Source organism: Thamnophis sirtalis, unplaced genomic scaffold (genome assembly GCF_051295495.1).
Source record: "Thamnophis sirtalis isolate CommonGarterSnake01/CBP01778 unplaced genomic scaffold, rThaSir2_p1.2 scaffold_1, whole genome shotgun sequence".
Lineage (NCBI taxonomy): Eukaryota > Metazoa > Chordata > Lepidosauria > Squamata > Natricidae > Thamnophis > Thamnophis sirtalis.
Window position 1 is genome coordinate 183872969 of NW_028261381.1, and position 21086 is coordinate 183894054.

The 21086-nt window shown below is 59.2% G+C and overlaps 2 protein-coding genes across 2 annotated transcripts; one reads left to right on the forward strand and one right to left on the reverse strand.

Annotated features, from left to right (window-relative positions):
- Positions 1-5225: 5225 nt before the first annotated feature.
- TIMM13 (translocase of inner mitochondrial membrane 13) lies at positions 5226-6158 on the forward strand. The gene is made up of 3 exons (XM_087703471.1): positions 5226-5385; positions 5793-5861; positions 5971-6158. Exons 1-3 carry the CDS (start codon positions 5269-5271, stop codon positions 6067-6069), a joined length of 285 nt encoding a protein of 94 aa, XP_087559597.1. The 5' UTR covers positions 5226-5268; the 3' UTR covers positions 6070-6158.
- A 647-nt stretch (positions 6159-6805) lies between these two features.
- On the reverse strand, positions 6806-19326 carry TMPRSS9 (transmembrane serine protease 9). Its single transcript, XM_087703427.1, has 20 exons — positions 19268-19326; positions 16552-16721; positions 15410-15537; positions 14934-15001; positions 14671-14837; positions 14503-14547; positions 14044-14157; positions 13253-13424; positions 12540-12817; positions 11987-12126; positions 11611-11908; positions 11358-11529; positions 10742-11013; positions 10388-10524; positions 9097-9445; positions 8765-8881; positions 8245-8416; positions 7779-8044; positions 7498-7634; positions 6806-7372 (listed from the first exon to the last, which is right to left on the reverse strand). The coding sequence occupies exons 2-20, from the start codon at positions 16694-16696 to the stop codon at positions 7211-7213; spliced, it is 3339 nt and encodes a 1112-aa protein (XP_087559553.1). The 5' UTR covers positions 16697-16721; positions 19268-19326; the 3' UTR covers positions 6806-7210.
- Positions 19327-21086: the final 1760 nt, after the last annotated feature.

Here is a 21086-nt window from a genome sequence, read left to right on the forward strand (position 1 = left end):
CAAGGAGAGGAGCCCACAGTTCCCATGGAATCCCAGCCACACCCACCCAGGCAGCACAGGAGTCGGCTCCTCCACAGCCGCAGAAAGACCAACCAGGGAGACCCAGGGGCTGCAAGAGGGCTTTTGTTGGGCCGTAGGGTGGTCTTCTCCTCAGCAGCAGCAGCAGCAGCCCTCACCAACCGAGCTCTCAGCTGTGGAGCATCTGGTCGTCACTGGGGTCACTGGAAGGCGGGCTGCTTGTCTCCCCCACCCTCCATAATGGCTGCCAAAAGGCCTTAAAGCAATAGCAATAGCAGTAGACTTATATACCGCTTCATAGGCCTTTCAGGCCTCTCTAAGCGGTTTACAGAGTCAGCATATCGCCCCCGACAACAATCCGGGTCCTCATTTTACCCACCTCGGAAGGATGGAAGGCTGAGTCAACCTTTGAGCCGGTGAGATTTGAACCGCTGAACTGCTGATCTAGCAGTAGCCTGCAGTGCTGCATTTAACCACTGCGCCACCTTGGCTCTTAAAGCCTTGCGGAGGACAACCAGGGCCCTGCCTTTGCCCACCACGTCTCAAGGATGGACGGCAGGTTGACCCCAACAGATCATGGGGCTGGATGATGGTGAGTTTGTGCTCGGTGCCCCCTTGATCTCCTGGCTGCCCCCTTGAAAGAAAGAGGGTTGAACCAGGGATCCTAATGCAGCCAAGCGGACGTGCAGACGGGAGGTATGGGAATCCATTGTGATCCACCATGACAATTTCTGGGCTGAGTCTTGGAGAAGAGGGAGGGAGGTTTCTTGAAGCAGCGACCCTCATCCTCTCTTAGCCAGGATGGCCCTTCAAGGCGTGGATACTTTCAGCCAATGGTTCAGGCAGCCAGGAGGAGGAGGAGGAGGAGGAGGAGAGCATAGATCCCCCTGGCTGACCTGTCTACCTGCATCGCTGACGTCTTAGGAAGCTGCTGGGAGGCAGGCAATTCAGCCAAGGTGGATGTCTTTAGGAAGGGCCTGGAAGCCAAATCTGGGCTGCAGAGAGACAGATGGAAACTCAGGACGGCCACAGTGGTAGTGTCAGAAATGGATCCCGCTTGGTGCACAGGGCCCGCTGGATGGCCGTTTTATCAAGTCACATCAATCCAACATCCTCTTTTGCAACAGGGGGACCAGTTCAGTTGACTGCACAATGGTGTGAAAGTAGTGCGGCTGGCAATGTACACGGACCAAGTGTACGGGGTAGTCCTGGATGGCTACGGATTGGTTGACGACTTATAACCCGGAAGTCTGCATGGATGACTCTGCTTCAAGCAGGAAGAGGTTGAAGGTTAGAAAACAACAACAACAACAATAATTAAATTTGCAGGTGATGTGAAGATGGGGGGGGGGAGTGTACAACATTCTGAAAAAACAAAATGCGGATTGAGCAGGATTTTGAGAAGCTGAAACAGGGGGAAAACTCCAGGCAGAGAAATTCCTTCAGAGGGACGGATGCAAAATTCTTCTGCTCTGGTGAGAGAAATCACAAGGGCGAAGGTATGGAACACGGGGAGGCCGGACTGAGGGCAGGGCATTCTCTCTATCTTGGTGAATCGCTAGCTCTTATTATGAGCAAAGTCAGCTTCCTTGAAATCTAAATCGGGGGTTTTGGAACAACTCTGATAATTCCGCCATCTCCTCTTCTGAATGATCCCAGGGCCGTCTCCAAGGGCTCCTCTCACATTTTGCTATTTGGGCCGTTTATTCCCTTGGATGCTCCCGTTTGCCAGGGGCCCCCCCAAGGCAATGCCGAGAACCAGGTGGAAGAGAAAGGCCAGGAGCACACCTGACAAGAACCCGGGTGGAGCCGGAGATGGGAGAGGATGGGGAAGAAGGAAAGGAGGCGGGCAGAGAGAGTCTCTCTCTGAGGTCATCCAGGGAGGCTGGAGTCCAAGGCTCCCCGTCTCCTCAGAGACCTTGGACCATCTTTCCAAGGCAGGATGAGGGGGAGAAGGGAAACCGAGGGGCTGCTTTGCCAAAGGCATGGACCGATCTTCCTTTTGGTCCTGGATGCATCTCCCTGCTTAAATCTTGGGATCATGTGACTCCTTGCCCTTCAGTCTGCCCTGCTCCTTGGCTCCTTACTACCTTCCTAAACGTGAGAAGTAGCCTTTTTTCTTCCAAACTCCACCCTTTTCCAGTCATTTCTCCTAGCAGCAGCAGCAGCTGACTTATTTCTTGCTTTCGGTGTGGTTTTTTTGCTTGTTGTGATCAGCACTTCCAGGGTTACCTCAAGGTTCAACGTTGTTCCTGCTGCTGTTCAACCTCTGTAGGAAGCTGCTGCCGGGGGCCATCCAAGAGCCAAGGTGGCGCAGTGGTTAGGGTGCAGTACCGCAGGCCACTTCAGCTGACTGTTATCTGCAGTTCAGCGGTTCTAATCTCACCGGCTCAGGGTTGACTCAGCCTTCCATCCTTCCGAGGTGGGTGAAATGAGGACCCGGATTGTTGTTGGGGGCAATATGCTGACTCTGTAAACCGCTTAGAGAGGGCCCTATGAAGCGCTATATAAGTCTAACTGCTATTGCTATTGCTATCCAAGGGTGTGATGTACACTGACAATTCCCAATTGAACATTTCCACCTGAGACCAAGTGGGGCCACTGAGGCCCTGGAAGCTGCTGGAGCCTGGATGGTTGACAAGACAGAGGCTTTCCTTCTTTGCTTGCGAAGTAACAAGTCCCCTTGACTTCAGTCTTGCCCATCCGGTGATGGACGTGTAGCAGAGTCATCTTGTAAATTGTTGAAAGATTACATTTTCTTGGCAGAATTAACAGTGTCTCCTGTTTTGTTTCATGTGCAAAGGACAATTTCCCCCATATTTCACAGATTATTTTTAGTCCATCATCATCATCATCACCATCACCATCATCATCACCATCACCACCACCACCACCATCATCTAGATTTATTCTGGCTGCCGACTCTCAAAGAATGCATGGTCTACAGCATCAAAATGTATAATTAAAACAGTTTAAAACATGTTAAAATACATGTTTACCTTTTTACTCTACGATTACAATGCCATTTTTTACCGCTCACAAGTAAAAGGTGCCCACCAGGTGTTGCACATCACCCCAAACTGTCTGGCTTTTGCTTTTCTTCTGCCCCAATGGCTGGAGGGGCCTCCGACAGGGTGGTGTGGCTTCGGACTGAGAGCAACGCACAGTTCCAGGGGCTGCAGCTGAGCACCAGCTGAATCAGCTGGTTGGTTACTCACGGTGGCGACTCCATTTCTTCTCCGCCCAGAAGATCTGACGTGAAGGACCCAGCTCCCATCCCTGATCCTCGGAACGTCCGTGCTCAAGTCTGGTCGCTTCTCCTCTGGTGACACCAAGGTTGCTTCAGTGCCTGTGGTTCTGACATCGTGTGAGCCAAGCAGAGGGACATCTTCCAGCATGCCAGTTTCCTTTGGACCACGTGGGCAGCTGAGCTCCAGCCACCAGCCCCTTGTCGACTCAGATCCGCCTTCTGCTCTTCCTTTCTGGCTTGCTGGATGTTTCATGATTTTCCATGGATAGATTAACTCTGCCCCGCTTGTGAGTGCCTATGGGTGAAACTGGAGGACACTCTCCCTCTCTCCCTCTCTCTCCCACACACACACAGAGATTAGTTTACATTGGATGAAAAGCTAGTTTGCGAGCCCATGTAGCTTAACGTAAGTAAGTGTAAAGCAATGCACTTTGGGGACCCTCCCTGCCCCATCTTCACATATGCACCGAGAGGGTCTGAAACTGACAGGCAAACTGATCTGGGGGTCAAAATGGAGAATTCAAGAAGAGCCAGTTCCGTTTAGTATTTAACGCTCCAGGCTAAAAACCAGGAGATTCTGAGTTCTAGTCCTGCCTTAGGCATGAAGGCCACCCAGGTGACTTTGGGCCTGTCACTCCCTCTCAGCCTAACCTACCTTAGGGTGCTGATGTGGAGGAAATAAGACAAAGGAGTATCAGTCATGTTCTCTGCCTTGAGTTACTTATAAAAATAATAAAGGCAGGATAAGAAAACCTAAAAACTTTGCTGATACAGCATTCAGTGGCGCATTAGGAAAGGGTTTAAAAATAAGGCGACCAGTGCTATATTAATCCAAACATGTCATGCATTTCATCTGCGGTCCCGCCTGGGGCTCTCTGGCTACCCCCTTTGGAGAGGCGGCTCCAACAGAGCTTCGGGCTCTGAAAAGCGCAACTGGGGCGGAACACAATCGTGGAGCAGAAACGCCTGGACTGAAAAAGGCAAGCGGGGGGGGGGGGGGCTGAGAGAGGGGACTTGGGGGGGGGGGGGCTGGAGGGTGTTTTTCTCCCACAAGGAAGCTGGCAACGATGAGCAGAGACTAAACTCCAACATTAACACAAGAGCAACAATCGAGAAGGAAACAATTCCCCAATCCGGGATCTGCCAAACAGCTGACAGCAAACAGCCCGACCAAAGAATCTCTTAAGACCCCTCCCCAACCCACCCCAGGGAGCAAGGACATGAGCCTAGAGGAAGCCCTTCCTTCCTTCCTTCCTTCCTTCCTCCCTCCCTCCCTCCCTCCCTCCCTCCCTCCCTTCCTTCCTGCCAGCGCTGGTGATGTTGCCCAGTTGGGTCAGGGAAGCCCTGCAAGAGAACAGCCAAGCCCAGAGGGCGCAAAGGGAGCCCCCTCCCCGGTAATTCAACCCCCAGCTGCAGGGCTTCCCCTTTACAAGAGCCGCGGGGGGGGGGGCGCAGTGGTTAGAGTGCAGGACTACGGGCTACTTCTGCTGATCGCCGGCTGCCTGCAGTTTGGCAGATCGAGTCCCGGCAGGCCCCAGGTTGACTCAGCCTTTCGTCCTTCCCAGGCGGGTGAAAATAAGGACCCAGGTTGTTGGGCGCCAGAGACTCTGTAAACCGCTCAGAGAGGGCTGTAGAAGCGCCATGAAGCGCTATAGAAGTGCAATTGCTATTATCGGAGCCTGCAATCGCCCCGCGGGACTCAACGCGGCCAAAGCTACTGACGCCCATCGCAGGACCTGCCGGCCAGCAACGGGCCCGGAGGCGGGAGGGCTGCCGCCCGGGCCCACCTGACCGCTCGCACCCCGCCTGGCACCCGGCGGCACCGGGACCCGCTTGGCCGGCAGCCCTCGCTCGACTGCGCGCCCTCCCGCCCTCCGCCGCTGGGGGCGCCCGAGGACTCCGCGAGCGGGGGCGGGCGGGCAGCGCGACCGGAAGCCCGGCTTCGGAAGAGGCGGAGCTTCCGGCGGAAGCGGTCGCGGAGACTCCTGGGACGGCGCGGGATGGCGGCGGGCGGCGAGTTCGGCTCCGGGGCGTCGTCGGGCCGGCTGGACCCGGGAGCGCTGATGGAGCAGGTCAAGGTGCAGATCGCCGTGGCCAACGCGCAGGAGCTGCTACAGGTGAGCAGGAGGCGCCGCCTTCCGCCTTGCGGGCCCTGCGGCGGGTCCCGCGAGGCCCTCGTGCGGCGGCGGCGGCGGCGGGTCTGGTGGGCCGGGGCTCCTTCGGGGCGCCATCCATCCCGGACCGGCGGCGCTTGAGGTCGGAGGCTAAAGGAGGCCCGGAGTGGGCCCGTGATCCCGCGGGCGACTGTGCTCTCCCGTCGGGGCCTTTTGCGGAGAGCCCCGGGAGAGGCTGCTGCTGGTGGGGGAGGGGCCCTTTCTGCCGGCGGCCCCGCCCCCTTTCCCAGGGCCGCCCCTCCCCCCCCTCATCCTGAACCCTTCGGCGGTTGGAGGGGGGGGGGCTGGGGTGGCGGCGGCTGACCTTCCTTCCCCCCCGGTGACTTCTTCTCTCCCCCCTCCCCGCGCAGAGGATGACCGACAAGTGTTTCAGGAAATGCATCGGGAAGCCCGGAAGCTCCCTGGACAACTCGGAGCAGGTGAGCCCTGCGGCCCAAAAGGCCCCTCGGGGGGGGGGTGAGTTGCCTGCTGCTCCCCTCCCGCCTCCCCCTTGCTGACCCTTCCTCTACTCTCCCCCCCCCCCCGCAGAAGTGCATCGCCATGTGCATGGACCGCTACATGGACGCCTGGAACACGGTTTCCCGCGCCTACAATTCCCGCCTGCAGAGGGAGCGGGCCAACATGTGAGGGGGGACTCTGGCAAGGACCCTTGGAGAGAGAGCGATGGACTGTTAATCGGTCAGCCTGATAGCCATTAAAACATTGACCCAGACGCCCCTCTCTCGTCCCCTCGCCTGTGTCGGTCAGAGGAGGAGGCCGGCCGGCCCCTAGAGGCTGAGGTTGCTCAGAGAGGGGGAGTCCTTATTTCCCCTTTCCGAGTTGTGTCTGGATTGGGGCAGGGGGGGGCTGCTCTCTGGGAGCCCCCTCCCGTGGGGGCTGCAGAGGAACTGAAGGCCAGAGTGCTGTTGCGTTGCTGAGGCCCGGCCTTCGAGGGACCTTTGCTCCCTTCCTCCTGGAGGCTGGCAGAAGCCAGGCCTGCCCTGCCTGTTCTCTGAGGCTGGGGGCCCCTTGGCAGCGAGTGGGCTTCCTGTCTCAGCTTTGATTTAGGCTGCTGGACCTCTGGGGGTTTTTTTGGGGGGTGGTTCCTTGAAGAAGTGCAAACTGCCCCTCTGCTTTGTGGGAGCAAAGAGAAGCTGCCTTGAGCCAAGTAGGGTGTGGTGGCTGGGCCTTGTTCCGTTGGCCAGCAGTGGAAGAGACTTCCATCCCTAGAGTGCCAGCATCTGTCCTTGGAGAAGATGGGCTCAGCCAGGATGGGTGGTGCATTGATTGTCCCTGAGGCTGAGAATGAACATGGAAGGCTTGTTCAGGCTTACAGGCTTATGTGAACTGCCAGAGTGTGTTTTGTTCATCCTCCTTGAGCACATTATGTGCATCCTGCCTTTTGGGGGCTGGAGAGAGGAAGCGGCAGATGGGCCGATGCGGGGAAGCTCGCCCTGGCTAACACACCCTTCCTTGGGCCTCAGTCTCCTTCCACGTTTCCTCTTGTCTGAAATGGAGGGGAAGCCATCCCAAAGCTTGGGTGAGCATTGCGGGGGCTTCTCCTGACCAGCTGTGGAGGCTGTGGGTTCTAGAGACCATCCCGTCCCAGCAGACCCAGAGAGACCTCATGGAAATTCACAAGTGGGTTATTTTCATTTAATGCACCTGCGGCTGGAGCAGGGCCCTGTCTGGCAGAGTCCTCCTTTTCAGGAAAGGGCCTTGGCAGGATCGGGACCGTGAGAGGCCAGTCTCTGTGGTCCTCCCCCTCTTGGCCCCAGTGGGTACGGGGTTACGCTTTGAGGTTCTGCGCAATCCAGCCCCGGACTGCTGTCACCTTGGCATAGACCCCGGGGAAGGAAGGCCGGGCGCAGCCGTAGCCCCAGCTGGTGACGCCTGCCAGGAACCAGCGGCCAGACGGCTCTCTGCAGGCCAAGGGCCCCCCCGCATCTCCCTACGGAGCAAGAGGGAAGCATGAGCGTTCGAGCCCTGAGCACGGGATGGGGGAAGGTGACTTTGAGGGACTGCCCTTCGCCATTCCTGGTGGCCGTAGGGGCACTGCTGCTGCATGGAACTCACCGAACAGCTGTCGACGCCCCCCTGCGGGAAGCCAGCGCAGAGCATCCGGCTGCTGATCTGGGTGGGGTAGAACCTCCGGCAGTCCTGCTCCGGGATCACCTGGACAACGGCCTTTTGCAGGCGCAGGCTCACCAGGCCTGCAGGTAGCAAGACCCCCCCCAAGACCCCCGACGTCACATCTCCACCCTGAGCTGAAGAATCCCACGCCAGGGCATCCCTGGAAGACCCTTGATCTGACAGAGCCCACGGGGGGCAGGGCTGATAGGCAGGAACATCCGTACCCCCCTCTTTGGTGGAGCCCCAGCCGGTGATGACACAGGCCCCGCCCTCGCTGAAGACGTGGGTGCGGTCTGGGAGGCAGATGGGCCAGATGGAGCCAGCGTAGCGCAGGGGGGCGGCCAGCTCCAGCAGGGCCACGTCGTAGTCCAGCATGTAGCCGTTGTAGAAGGGGTGCTTGTGGATCCGGACAATCTTCCCCACTTGCCCATCCAGGCCACTCAGGAAGGGTGTCCCCAGGACAGCCACCCACGTCTTGGGGTTGCTGTAGCTGCAAGAGGCGAGCCCGTCAGCCTTTCAGAGGCCTCGGGAGAGCCCCCCGCGCCCACACTGGCCTGGCCAGGGCAGCCCTGGAGGTTGCTGAGACCAAGAGGCCTGGGGTGGCCAGGCCAACCTGCTGGGAGGCCGGTGGGGGTGGGTGGGAAGGGAGTGGCTTGAAGGGCCTTCCTCCAGTCCCTCCCCCCCACTCACACGTCAAAGCAATGGGCAGCCGAGAGTAGCCACCGCTCAGCAATCACCACGGCTCCACACGCGTGCTGCCTCCGCTGCAGCCGCAGGCTCGCCTGCCATGGCCACTCGCCCTGCGCTGCACCGCTTCCTCCCACGATCTTGCTGAAGGCTGCAGCGGGGACCAAGCCGCAGTCTGCTGGAAAGGGCCAAAGCAGTGGCTGAAGGGAGGGCAGCCCAATCCAGCAACACACACACACACTCCTCCCCCTTTGCCCCTCCCCCCATGTGCTGCCACAGGGTTCCCCCTGCCGCTCTGGGGTACAGCTGTGGGCCCATTTTTGGCGCTGGTGGGGACAGCGGGGGGCTCTCGGAGACCGCAGGGGAAGTGGCTGGCAGCCCCTCATCAGAAAGACTTCCCAGCAACCTACTGAGAGATTCCCCCCCCCTTTGACATCTCCGTGTCCCTTTTTCGAAAGCCCCCCCTTCCCACTGGAGCAGCTGCTGCCCCTGGTGAAAGGGAGGGAGGGGGGGAGGTACGCACTGCAGCCAGTCTCATCCCAGCCGTTGCCGCAGTCGATGAGGCCGTCGCACTCCGGGTTTGCTTTCCCGATGCAGACTTTGCTGGAGCACTTGAACGTGGAGGGGCTGCAGGGCACGGCTGGCGGAGGGGGGGGAAGCAGGTGAGCCCAGCGGAGGGGCCGGCTCCTCTCTCTCCACAGGGAGCCAGAATTCCCACCCACGGCTGGCGTTGCTCGTGGCAAGGTAGAGTCTGAACCAACATTTCCTGGCAAGCGGTTGTGGCAGAGGAGGGGAAAGAGGGCTGCTGCTGCTGCTGGCCTCCCTCTGCCACGCTGGGTTGCACAACCCACCTACCTGCACCCTCGGCCTCTTTCTGCTCTGCACCTGGTGGCTGGGTGGCCTTGGAGGCGCTGACCTCCTGTCCGGGTGTGGTGAAGCTGGCAGGGCTGGCGCTTGGGCCGAGGCGCGTAGGCCTTTGCTCTGGGCCGGAGGCGGTGGAGGCAGCGGTGGTCCTGGATCTGAGGGGCTCTGTGGTGCCGAGATGGGGCGAAGTGATGCCTAGGATCCAACTCTTGAGCTTGGTGATCCGGGTGTAGACTCCCGGCTTCTTGGCCTGCCCGCAGCCAGCGCCCCAGCTCACCAGCCCAGCCAAGTAGAAGGTTCCTGGGGTCTCCTCACAGGCCAGTGGTCCCCCTGAGTCCCCCTGGAAAGAAGGCGGGAGGAAGCCCCTCTTGGCGAGGTCCAGGGCCTTCATGGTGGATTCCCCCCATCTCTTCCAGCCAGGGCAATTCCTCCATAGAAGGCCGAAAGAATTCTCAGGCTGGAGCTGGGCCTGAAAAGGCCACAGGAACCCCCCCCCCCTCCAGCAACTTCCCTGCTTGGCAAAACAAAAGGGGGCAAATGGGCAGCGTGGGAAAGGGAGGCAGTCCTGGGGTGTGTTCCCTGGGAAGGAAAGTGGAGCAGGCGGCAAAGACCAAAGATGGATGCCAGGAGCAAGGAGAAAGGGCTCCCCCCACTGCGCTGGCATCTGGCCCAGTGGGGCCGGTGAGGTGCTCCAGCAGTAGCGGCACAGGGGAGCCACACATCGCCAGGGCCCCACCCAGGCCGAGAGGGCGCAGGGAGCCTTTGCACAACACGGTGTGGCCTTTGGTTTGCATGGCGAAGGAAGGAGAGCCGTCCAGGGGAACTGGCAGCGGCCACGCTCTGAGCCGCAGGGGTGGGGAGAGGGGTCAGGCCTGGGAGGGACCCATGCGAAGGGTCCAGGCAACACAGCAGAAGTGTGTTCAACTTTGAGCCATGTGGTGCTCTCTGAGCTTGGTGGTTTCTGTGCAGACGTTTCGTAGCCCAACTAGTGCTAGGCACCCTCTTCCCTTTTAGCACAGTTGATGATACCTAGTGGGGCCACGAAACGTCTGCAAGAAAACCATCAAGCTGAAAGAGCACTAAGAGCCCCCTGGCTGTGCGTCCTTCAGACTCCCGCTATGGAAACAGAAAGGAACTCGAACATGGTTGGGAAACGGTGGTATCTTCTTTCCAAAACGACACTTTCGGCCTTTATGCCCCTCTCCTCCTGTGGTGCTTTTGGCTGGGGGTGGGGGCTCTCAGTCCTGAAAGGGCCAGGGTGGGGGAGAAGTGCTCCTGGTACCTGGCAGGCATCCACTTTCCCCTCGAGGAACCCCGCACAGATCATCTGGTCCGAGAGGGAAACGTTGTACAGTCCTTCGCAGGTCGTCTGCTCGAGGATCCCCACTGCGGCTCGGTGGAGGTTCTCAGGCTGAGAAGCTGGAAGCCCAAAAGGAGGAGGAGGAGGAAGAGACCTCGCAGGGACTAGCCCAAAGTTCTGGGCCCCGTTGAGAACCACCCCAGACCTTGGCTCACCTTGCCCAGAGTGTGGCAAAGACTGCTCTTGCCCAACGGGGTTCAGTATGCAAGGTGGGCGCTCTTCCACCCACAGGGCACCACCGGAACTCCCTGCCTACCCTGAGGAAGCTCTTCCTACCGTTGCCATCCTGGAGGCTGCCCCAGCCTGAAACCAGGCACTTTCTGCCCACAGGGAACTTGTGGGCGGCCAGTGGGAGGCAGATAGGCTGGATGTATCTGCCAAAGCGCAGCGGCCTGGCCAGTTCCAGCACTGCCACATCGAAGTCCCGTAGGGCAGGGTCGTACGAAGGGTGGAGCACCACTTGTTGGATGCCGACCTTCACAGAAGAGGTCTCTGTGGCCGAGAGGGAGGTGGTGCCTGCGAAGGCAGTGAGGTGTCCCACCTTGGTGCTGCCGATACAGGAAGAGGAACGATGCCCCGTCAGTCCACAGGCAGAGCAGGCCCTTTGCCCCTTCCGTGCCACACCCCCCACCCCCCCCGGGTCGAGGCTGGAGGGAGTAGGGCCGGTCTTGGGCGAGGCAGATGTGAGGCAGGACGGCAGGTGACTTCCAGGGTTGCCTCAGCCCTAAGGTGGCACCCCTCCCTCGGGTTCTCTGCTGCCACCTCCTGCTGAACAGACCCCCCCCCATAACAGCATCCGCTCAGTTACTCCCCCTACTGGAGTGGAGGCCCAAACGGGAGCTCCCCAGAAGAGAGCCCAGCTGCCGAAGGGCTCCTGCTGACGGACACTTACTGGTGGAAACAATGTGCAGCTGAAAGCAGCCATCGCTCCCCAATGACTGCGGCCCCACAGAAATGCTGGAGACCCTCTTTCAGGGTGACTTGCCAAGGGACCTCCCCTTGGGATGCTTCCAGGCCCCCCACAATTTTCATGGGTTTGGAGAAACCAGGCCGCCGACCACACTCTGCACATGAACAGGGAACAGCTGTGGTGGATGCAGGAGGGGGCCGACCCGCCTCCACTCACTCCCTGCCAGCTGCCCTACCTGAGGACTGGGGTTTCGTGGCTGCCGGTCTGCTTGGGGCTGGGGAGGCAGAGTTGAGGGTGGACCTGGGGTGCCGTACTGTTGGAGCCGAGGGATGGAGCCCAGTGCCTGGGATGGCCGAGGCGGTGGGGCCCCTGGATATGGCCGTGGTCTCGAGGATCCAATCCCGGAGCCGGATCACACGAGTATAAACACCTGGGCGCCTGGCCTCCGCACAGCCAATCCCCCAGCTGACTATCCCTGCCAGGAAGAAGCGCCCGGATGGCTCTTGGCAGACCAGGGGCCCCCCGGAGTCGCCCTGTGGAAGGAAAAGGCCACGGTGGAGTGGAGGTCATGAAGGGGGGTCCGTCCAAAGCCTGCTGAGGGGTGGGGCTACCTGGCAAGAGTCCACCTTGCCCTCCAGGTAGCCAGCGCACATCATCTGGTCGGTGAGCACACTGCTGCCGTAGAGGTCGCCGCACAGAGCCTGGTCCAGCAGCTCCACCGTGGCTTTCTGGAGCAGCTCCGGCTTCACTACTGGGAAGGGAGAACAAGGCTAAGAGGGTCCTGGCTTTGCTCCTGGGGCAGCCCAGCGGGGTCGGGTGCTGAGGTCAGGACCTGAGACACCGCATTGGGGCAGAGTATGCGTCTGCAGCGGCAGCACCAGCAGCTATGGGCTGGCTGGATTTCCCTCCCCCCTTGCTGTAGGCACACCAGCAGCTTTTCAGGGGGGCACACACAATGGTTGCGTAGTTACTCTGGCCTCGCTGAGGAGTTTCTCCTCTACCACACCTGAGGGTGGCAGGAGGAGACAGCGTTCAATCTCCCCGCACAAACCCTGGCCCCAGCAACACCCCTTTGAGGGTGGCCGCTCAGTGACAGCCCCTGACCCGGGGGATTCTGTGCCACCCCACCCCATTTTCCACCTGACCACCAGGGACCCTGCTTACAGAAGTCTTCTTTCAGGTACCCCCAGCCAGAGATGAGGCACTTCCTGCCGGGGGGGAACCAGTGGGAGGGGGCTGGCAGGCACACGGGCTGGATGTATTTGCTGAAGGTGAGGGGTTCCGCCAGCTCCAGCAGGGCTGCATCGTAGTCGGCGCTCTCTGCGTTGTAGGAGGGGTGCCGTAGGATGCGTAGCACCTTGGCCTGTGCCCCCCGGCCGCCCTCACCGCCACTCAGCCGGACAGTGCCTGCCTGGGCCATCCATGTGCGGGGGTCCTGGAACCTGCGATGTGACAGCTTCAATCTCCCCTGGCTCCCCTCCCCCCAGGAGGTCTCAGGAAAATGCAAGCCCCCCCCCCCCTCTCCTAGAATGCCTGTCCGGGACGAGGTCCCTGTTTCCCATGTGACCTCACACTCTGTTGTGGCTCTCCTTCCTTCCAGCCATTTTGATCTGACTGGGCATCCATCACTTTTTCTTTTTTTTCTTTTTTCTGTTTTGGAGAAGCTATATGGGCTTCTTCTGCCCCGCCTCCCCCTCCCTCCTCCCCCTCCCCATGCTGTAGCTCCACACCCACTGTATTCCCCCCTCCCCCCCCCCCGGTGTCCCCACTGCCTGCCTCCTTCCATCCTGGAGCTGCTCCTTCTGGCCTCACCCACCCCCTGCCAGCCTCTCGTTCCCCCTTGGTGCCCCCCCACTTCAGGGGGCTCCCGGGCTTACTCATTGAAGCAGTGTGCCGCGGAGACCAGCCACCTGGCCGCCACAATGGCTGCCCCGCAGAAGTGTTCATTGCTCTCTCGCAGGCTGACCTGCCACGGGAACTCGCCCAGCAGCGCCTCTGATCCGCCCACGATCCGAGTGGCGGATCGCATGGCTGGCCGGGTCCCGCAATCTGCAAGAGAGCAGGGGAGGGGGATGGCGAATAGGGGAGGCCAGCGGAGCCCCCTCCCCCCCATTAAACCCTGGAAGTCCACAAAGGGAGGAAATGCACGACAGGGACTTCAGCTCTGGTTTGGGGTTCAGAGCAAATTAGGAACTCCCCAAATGCATTTGCCCCACCCACCCCCCCTGCTCAGTTCAGGTTTTTTTTAAAATAAGTTTGCAGTTTGCACTTGGTCAGAGAGGAGGGTTCTTTGTCTTTGACCCAGTAGAAGAAACCTTCCAGACACCCGTTGTCCTGGTTGTGGTCACTCCGGCCTGACTGGTCACACTGAGTGAGGATTAGCTCATGCACCTCCCCCCAACCTAACAGCCCCCTTCTGGCTTCCCAAGGCCGGGTGCCCTTCCTCATTCCCCCCCACCTGGAAAGGTAGCCTCTCTAGAGACCCTCCCCCCCCCGAAGGTCAATTATCTCTGCAAAGGGTCCTTCCCTCTGCGTGGTTCAGCCCTCCGTGTGGGGAGGCACCCGCAGCCTGTGCCCATCCTCCCCCAAGGGAGTTTGGGAGGGAGCACACAGAAGCCCAGCTTTGCAGAGGCAGGCAGCCTAGCAGCCCCAGCAGTGAGGGACCCACCACACTCGGCCTCGTCAGAACCATCCGAGCAATCTTTCCAGCCGTCACACTGCAGGTTTCCTGGGGCTACACACTGGCCATCGTGGCAGGCAAAGGCCCCCCCTGGACAGATTCCTGTGAACAAAACAGTGGCAGAATTGACTCTGAGGTGGTTCTTCCCCTTCAGCACAGACACCGGGGGAGGAGTGGGGATGCATTGGGGGGAGTCCAGCCATGGTGCTCAACCCCACCCTGTAATTGAGCCGGGAAATCTCTGCCCTCGGCAGCCTGGGATTTTGCGGTAGCAGTTTGGCTGCTTTTCCACCGTCTCGCTCCTGCCCCCAAGTGCCCCTCTTCTCTCGTGCACCATGCTAGGGCCAAATGGGCCGCCAGTCCCCAATGCTGCCCATCAGAGGGAGGGATGGAGCTGCCCCCCAAAATATTAGGGTCCCGGACCGGTTCCACGGTCGACCAGTCTACCTGACTTGAGTCCTGTGCCCGAGAAGGTGAGGTCCCACGGCCCTGCTGGAAAGAGGGGGGGGGGCAGAAGGGGGGGCAGGTGAGCAATACAGGAGAAATTGGGCTAATTAGGGGCACACACCACCCCCGACAACTTGGGGCAAAGGGCCAGAAAGAGTGCAGGGTTACCCAGGAGGGAAGCAGCTGAGATGGTGCCATAAGTGGGTATCCTGATGCCCTCAATGCCCACAGCTGCTGCTAGTCCCCGCCTCAGGAAGTCCATTTCGATGCCAGGGCTGGGCGGCGGTGCAGAGAAACAGAGGTGGAAGCGGACAATGAGGCTGGCATTGCCCTCCCTGCCAAACAGAAGCAGCAAGGAGTCTTTACCCTCTCTTTCTGGCGGGAGGGTGGAGGAGAGGCTCCCCCCAGGCCAGCCCTCCGGCCCTGCCCACCTGTATTGCAAGATGGTGCACCTGGAGCAGCTGCCGTCCAGGGGAGAGTTCTGGAAGCTGCTTTTGAACTGAACAGTCAGACAGGAGAACAAGGGAGCACAGTGACCCTGTTGCTGTGCCCATCAGAACATGGGCGGGGGGGGGGGTCTCAGAGCAGCCTCGCCCCAAGAAAAGACCCATATGCTCACTCAAGCAATTAGCCAAAGGGGAGGCTGGCCTGGGGCTGAGAGGAGCCACGGCACACCGCAAGCTGGCTGGCAGGATGCCTTCCCTCAGCCTTCACCCGGGAACAGCCCAGCCAGCCGTGGGCAGCTGACCCGTCTTGTGCACGGCCACCCTTCCTAGGGGGCGGGAGAGGCTTCTCCTGGGGAGCGCTGAGTGGACAACCCTGCCTCAGGGCCGGAGCAGTGTCCGGTGGCCCTTGCCAATGGTTCACCCGCACACCACCCTCTTGAGGAGGAGGCAGGAGTCCTTACCAGCTGCTCCAGAATAGGGGTCAGCAGGCGGGAGTAGCCAGTCCTGGGCTGCTGCAAACTGCTCCGGTAGGGGATCCCTCGCAGCTCTGCCATGTGCTCGAAGTGGGTTTCTTGCTTCCCCAGGAAAACTGCAGCGGGAGAGAGCCACCAATGCCCTGGTGGTTGCCAAGGGCCCCTCCTAGCACTGCCAGCCCACCAAGCTCCTACCCCCTGCCAGCCAACGCAGTTGCTTAGCTGCCAGTCCCCTGCCAAGCTTTGGGGCTGTCTGATCTCGGCAATAGGAGGGCTACTGCTGAAAAGATGGGCAGGCCGGCTGCCAGTGTAGCAATAGCAATAGCAGTTAGACTTATATACTGCTTCATAGAGCTTTCAGCCCTCTCTAAGCGGTTTACAGAGTCAGCATATCGCCCCCACAGTCTGGGTCCTCATTTCACCCACCTCGGAAGGATGGAAGGCTGAGTCAACCTTTGAGCCGGAGAGATTTGAACAGCCGAACTGCAGATAGCAGTCAGCTGAAGTAGCCTGCAGTGCTGCACTCTAACCACTGCGCCATCTCGGCTCTATCTGTGTCCTCTTGGCACAGGTGCCCCAGAAGGTCCTGGCACAAGATGAGCACCGAATTCAGACTCTCCCTGTCTAGCCAAGAGGTTCTCTGCTTCTGCCCTTTCCTTTGCAAAATTGCAGCCATCCCCAGGGGACACGGATCCCTCCCCGCCGCACCTTTGCAGTTCTTGCAGACAGAATGTTGCAAGTGCCCCCCCCCTGCTACTCCCGTTTCCCCCAAGGCAAGCCATGAGGTTGATCTCTGCCTCCTTTCCCAGAGGAGGCCAGTCCTATCAGATCAGGTAGTGTGGGCCCACTTCAGGTCCCTCTCCTTAAACATGTTCAGCTGGCAGGGCCCGGGAGCTGCACCTTCTCCATTTTGCTAGTTCTGCCCCCCAAGTGCTGCTGGTCTAGGGGAAAAGGAGCTCTGTCGAGGTATGTGAGGGGCTGCTTGGGGCTGCTCTGTTGGGCTGACAAGGAGGTCCCACCACCAAAGGGCTCTTTCTGTGTCAGTACAATGGGGCATACGTTTTGTAGGGGACTTTAAGCTCCATTGGGGACCCCTGGTTGACCCTCAAATCCAGTTCAAACCAACTCACAAACAAGGATGCCGATACACAGGGCTGCCGCGGTGCTTGTGAGGACAGTGGCCAAGGCAGCCCGCCTGCAGATTCCACCGCCAACCAGGGGCTGTGCTGTCTGTCTGTCCAGTGCCAGCTTTGAGTTGACGCCTGGTGGTCCCATGGCTGCCCCACAAAGCAGGATGGACCTGGAGATGGAGACAGAGAGAGCAGGTCTGAAGTCCCCTCTCTCTGCTTCTAGGCCTGGAGCCCTGAGAACCAGCACGGCCTCCCACGAGGGCTGTTGAGACACAGGATGTCCACTTCTCACGTGGGGGAACTCTCGTTGCCTCCCCAGCCAACAACAACTTTCCTGACCCAGCTACGAAGCCTCTGCAAGGGAGGCAGAGAGGCCGAGGCGCCTCATGGCCAGAGTTACCTGAGGGAATTACCTGACGTTCATCTGAATGCCTTGTAACCTGCAGAGACCGCTCCGAAGGGCTCCGTTGGCCTCTGCAAGCCTTTGAACAGAGAAGCAGGGCCCAGAGCCAGTTTGCAGCGTGAATGGCTGGTTATTGATTCATTATTTATTCCTTCAGCTTTGCAAAGTCCCACTGAGGTTTATAAGCCCAGTGACAACAATGACAGCTGCTCTGGTGTGGTGTTGGGCATCAGGCTAGAAACCAGAAGACTTGAGAGTTCTAGTCCTGCCTTAAGACAGAGCCAGCCGGGGGACCCTGGGCCAACCGCTCTCTTTCAGCCCTAGGAAGGAGACAGTGGCAGAAATATTGCCAAGAAGGGACACGCAGGGCCATGTCCGGGGAGTCGCCGGGATTCAAAGAGGGGGCACACATACACGCTCACGAAACGAAAACCCAACACCTTTAAAAATGAGATTTCAGGCTCCCCGTCCCAGTTGTCTACCTGCTCTCTGTCCCCAGAGGAGCCTCCGTGTGGGGCCTCCCCCATAATGGGAGGGCTTGCCTCCAGGACTTCCCTCGCCATGCCCAGCACTTGCCCACAAAAGCTGGGGTGGGGGGGAGCCGGGGAGCCTTGGGCTGGCAGCTGAGGCAGGGGCTGATTAGAGATGCCAGTCTGCCACGTAGGTTCCTCTGAAGAATTTGGTGGTGCCTCTGGGTCGGTGCCTTCCGATAAGCCAATTTCCGCTCCCTCCTGGCTTGTTACTGACTTTCTGCCCACGCTGGGAGCCCTTCTCCCGCCAGGGGAGCCGTGGACCCTCTCCATCGGGGGGGGGGGGAGTCCTGCAGTGCAGGAGCCAAGCCAGGAGTTGGCAGAGGCACCTTCCCTTCATGCCACATAAGCAACCTTTGAGGGCTGCTAAGGCGGGGGGGGGGGGGAGGAGAAATCCAATGCAGCAGGTGGCTCCTCCCTGCCCCCCCCCCCCTACTTGCAGGGGGGGGGTTGTCTGCACGGCAGTGGGAAAGGGCCGCCTGCCTTTGTGTGCCTGTGAAGGAGGGGGGGGGCTGCTGCCTGGCCAGGCGTCCCTGCCCATCTGTGAAAGGGAGGCAGTCCAGACCGCAGACAATGCCCAGCTTGATGGGGGCCTCTCCACCCCCCTGGCCTCCTTGCCTGTCAATGAGCCGCCTGGGGACAAGGCAGGGCAGGGGAAGCAACTCAGAGCCAAAACCCTCAGAGCCGCAGCCTGGCCGCCTCCTCTCAAGGCCAGAGGCAGATCCCGGGCAGGGTCTCGTGACCCCAAAAGAGAGCCAGAGGGGGGACCCAGTTAGGTTTGTTTGCATCAAACCTTAGTTAACGCAACCTGTTTTATTTTCCATGTCTATACTCCCCCCCCCCTCAGGTGTTTCCCACAGGTGCAGGATCTGTTCCCCCTCCCAATCGATTGAGTGCTGATCCATCACTAGTGCTTGTTGCTAGAGCGGGGGGGGGGGGCGGACTGGCCTAAAGTATCTTAGCTGCTCTGACGCCTAGGCTGGACTAGAACTCACTGTCTCCTGGCTTAGCCTGGTGCCTTAACCCCCAGAGCAAACTGGATCTCTTTTTTTGTCACCTTAACCCTCAGGTTGGAAGCAGTCACAGGCTTTGAAGAGGAGGAAGGGGAACAAGCGGCTGGGAGAACAGGTTCAGCCCCCCCCCCCCCCCGCAACTAGGAAACGCAGGAAAGGGGGGTAGTCAGGCCAGGGTTCCCAGGAGACAGGACAGTCTCCTGGGGCTGCTCCTCCCCCTGTGGCAGGCTGAGAAAGATTGGCTCCTGTGAGACCTTACAGTGGGTGGGTGGGTGGGTGGGTCGGGGAGAGGGCCCCCAGACCACTTAACAAGCATTGGCCACAGCCCACCTCCCACCTGGCCTTTTGGAAAGTGGGAAGATCCTACTCCTGGTCAGCCTTTTGAACAGGAACTCCCCCCCCTCTCTCTCCCAATCTATGAGGAGGGGCCAACGCAAGGGGCATGGGCCAGAAATTCATGGCTCCTGCTGCCTTGGGGGCTCCCAGCTAAGGGCACCGTTGGGCTCTGTTGTCCCTTCTCTGGGCACTGCCAGATCTGGAGCTCAGTGTTGCCAGCCAGCATCCCTTCTCTGCACACACGTTTCCCCCCCCACCTCCATTTGCAGGGTCTGGAGAGACCCTCCCGCATCCCTTTTGCTGGTTTCCCCTTGTTTGCCCAGGCTGTGCACCAAGAGACTTCCAACTTGCTGGGCAGTGCAATCCCCTTGGTTGCCCTTCACCCAGGCCCTCCCTCAGCTGGGCTGCTGCCCTCCCGCCCAGCCTCCACTCACCTCCTGAGCAGCCACTCCTACGCGAAGCAACTCTGGTCCCAGCCTGCTCTCACCCCCATCCCCTCTCTGTCTCTCAGGGTGGCTGGAGGGGGGGGGGATCCCTTAAAGGGACAGGAACCGCCCAGAACAGCTTGGACGGGGTGGAGCTGAGTCAGAAACGTGACCGGGGTTCAACAAGGGTGGCAATGTTTATCTTCTCGTCCAAGAAGCTTCTTGGATGAGAAGCGAAATCTTTTCAAAGAAAAAAAAAATTCAAGAAAATCCAGTGGCCTTTTGGAAAAAGCACCTTTGGGGCATCTGTCTTGCTTATTTATACAATTGTCCCATTTATGTGAAGCATTTAGAGCATTCTAAAAAAAACCAGTGAAAACTTGATTGAGGCAAATGCTTGTTAAGAGCAAGAATCAAAAACTAAAAGGGCACCCCCCCCCCCCCAAGGGCCCTCCCCTGCCTACCTAGTGAGCCCCTAATGCCCAGAGGCCAGCAGGTCATCCAGATCTTGCGCTGGGCATGCGGTATCAGAATACCTGTCCCATGGCAGAGTCTCCCGAGTCCCACCAGGGAGGCACTGCTTGATAAAGGGACCTATCTGGCCACATGGGGGTGGGCTGAATTAATCAGAGACCGGTGGTCCTGCAGGTAAGTCAGCCCCATGCCCCAAGGGATTTGCCTGGCGACAAACAGCACCTTGACCCACAGGGAGGAGTCTTAGTGAGGAATGAAAGGATGTTGCTGGCCTCAACCTCTTCTTCGGTTTAACTGACACCCCTTCCCCCATTGGCCGCAGAAGGCCAAGAGCCGAGGTGGGCGCAGTGGTTAGAGTGCAGCACTGCAGGCTACTTCAGCTGACTGCAGTTCTGCAGTTCGGCTGTTCAAATCTCACCGGCTCAAAGGTTGACTCAGCCTTCCATCCTTCCGAGGTGGGTAAAATGAGGACCCGGATTGTTGTTGGGGGCAATATGCTGACTCTGTAAACCGCTTAGAGAGGGCTGAAAGCCCTATGAAGCGGTATATAAGTCTAACTGCTATTGCTATTGGCCCATTCACAAATTATTATAATATAAAAGGCTGTGGGATTTACGGTGTAGAAAGCAACTTTTCACACAGCACGAAGAGTTTGTGCTGGCTCACAACATATGGGTGATGTCCGCTTGAGTCTGCCATGGAGGAGGAGGAGGAGGAGGAAGGAGAGGTGAAGTGGCAATCACCCATATGCATTCCTGGCTAGCAGAGGCCAAGCACGGGGGTCTCCACGAGAACCTTTTCCCAGAAGGCTGTGGCTCCCCAGCCACGCACACATCTTCTCAGAGAACTTGGAGATTTCCTCATGCCAAGTAGAACAGAGCAGACGATGGCATTGGTCGCGTTTGTCAAGGATCCCTGGTGAGAACAGGATGGGGGCAGTGCGACCATCCTCACTGACCTATCAGCGGCCTTCGATACCTTCCACCAAGGCCACCTATGGTGGCTGGGCTGGGCGGCAGAGTCTCGCACAGATTCAGCTCCTTCCTCCAATCATTGTTAATAGGGAGTGAGAGGCCCCGCCCTCAGCCCCCATCGCGTGCTGTGCCACAGGGCTGGATGCTCTCCCCACTCCTCTTTAATATCTACATCTAATATCTAATATCCTGAAGAAACCTTCTCTGGACCCAGCCATTTTGAGTAACTATCGTCCAGTCTCCAACCTCCCCTTTGTAGGGAAGGTTGTTGAGAAAGTGATGGCCTTTCAACTCCGACGGTCCTTGGATGAAACCGATTATCTGGATCCCTTTCAGTTCGGTTTCAGGCCTGGCTACAGCACGGAAACTGCTTTGGTCGC

Bases quoted from the DNA above. Each gene is read 5' to 3' on its own strand.
- TIMM13 (XM_087703471.1), top strand. From the start codon at position 5,269: ATGGCGGCGGGCGGCGAGTTCGGCTCCGGGGCGTCGTCGGGCCGGCTG. The intron at 5,386-5,792 runs GTGAGCAGGAGG...CTCCCCGCGCAG, and splicing joins ACGCGCAGGAGCTGCTACAG to AGGATGACCGACAAGTGTTT. The intron at 5,862-5,970 runs GTGAGCCCTGCG...CCCCCCCCGCAG, and splicing joins CCCTGGACAACTCGGAGCAG to AAGTGCATCGCCATGTGCAT.
- TMPRSS9 (XM_087703427.1), bottom strand. From the start codon at position 16,696: ATGGGACCACCAGGCGTCAACTCAAAGCTGGCACTGGACAGACAGACA. The intron at 11,909-11,986 runs GTAGCCCCACCC...TTCCTTCCACAG, and splicing joins GCAAGGTGGACTCTTGCCAG to GGCGACTCCGGGGGGCCCCT. The intron at 10,525-10,741 runs GTAGGAAGAGCT...TTGGGCTTCCAG, and splicing joins CAGCCTCCAGGATGGCAACG to CTTCTCAGCCTGAGAACCTC.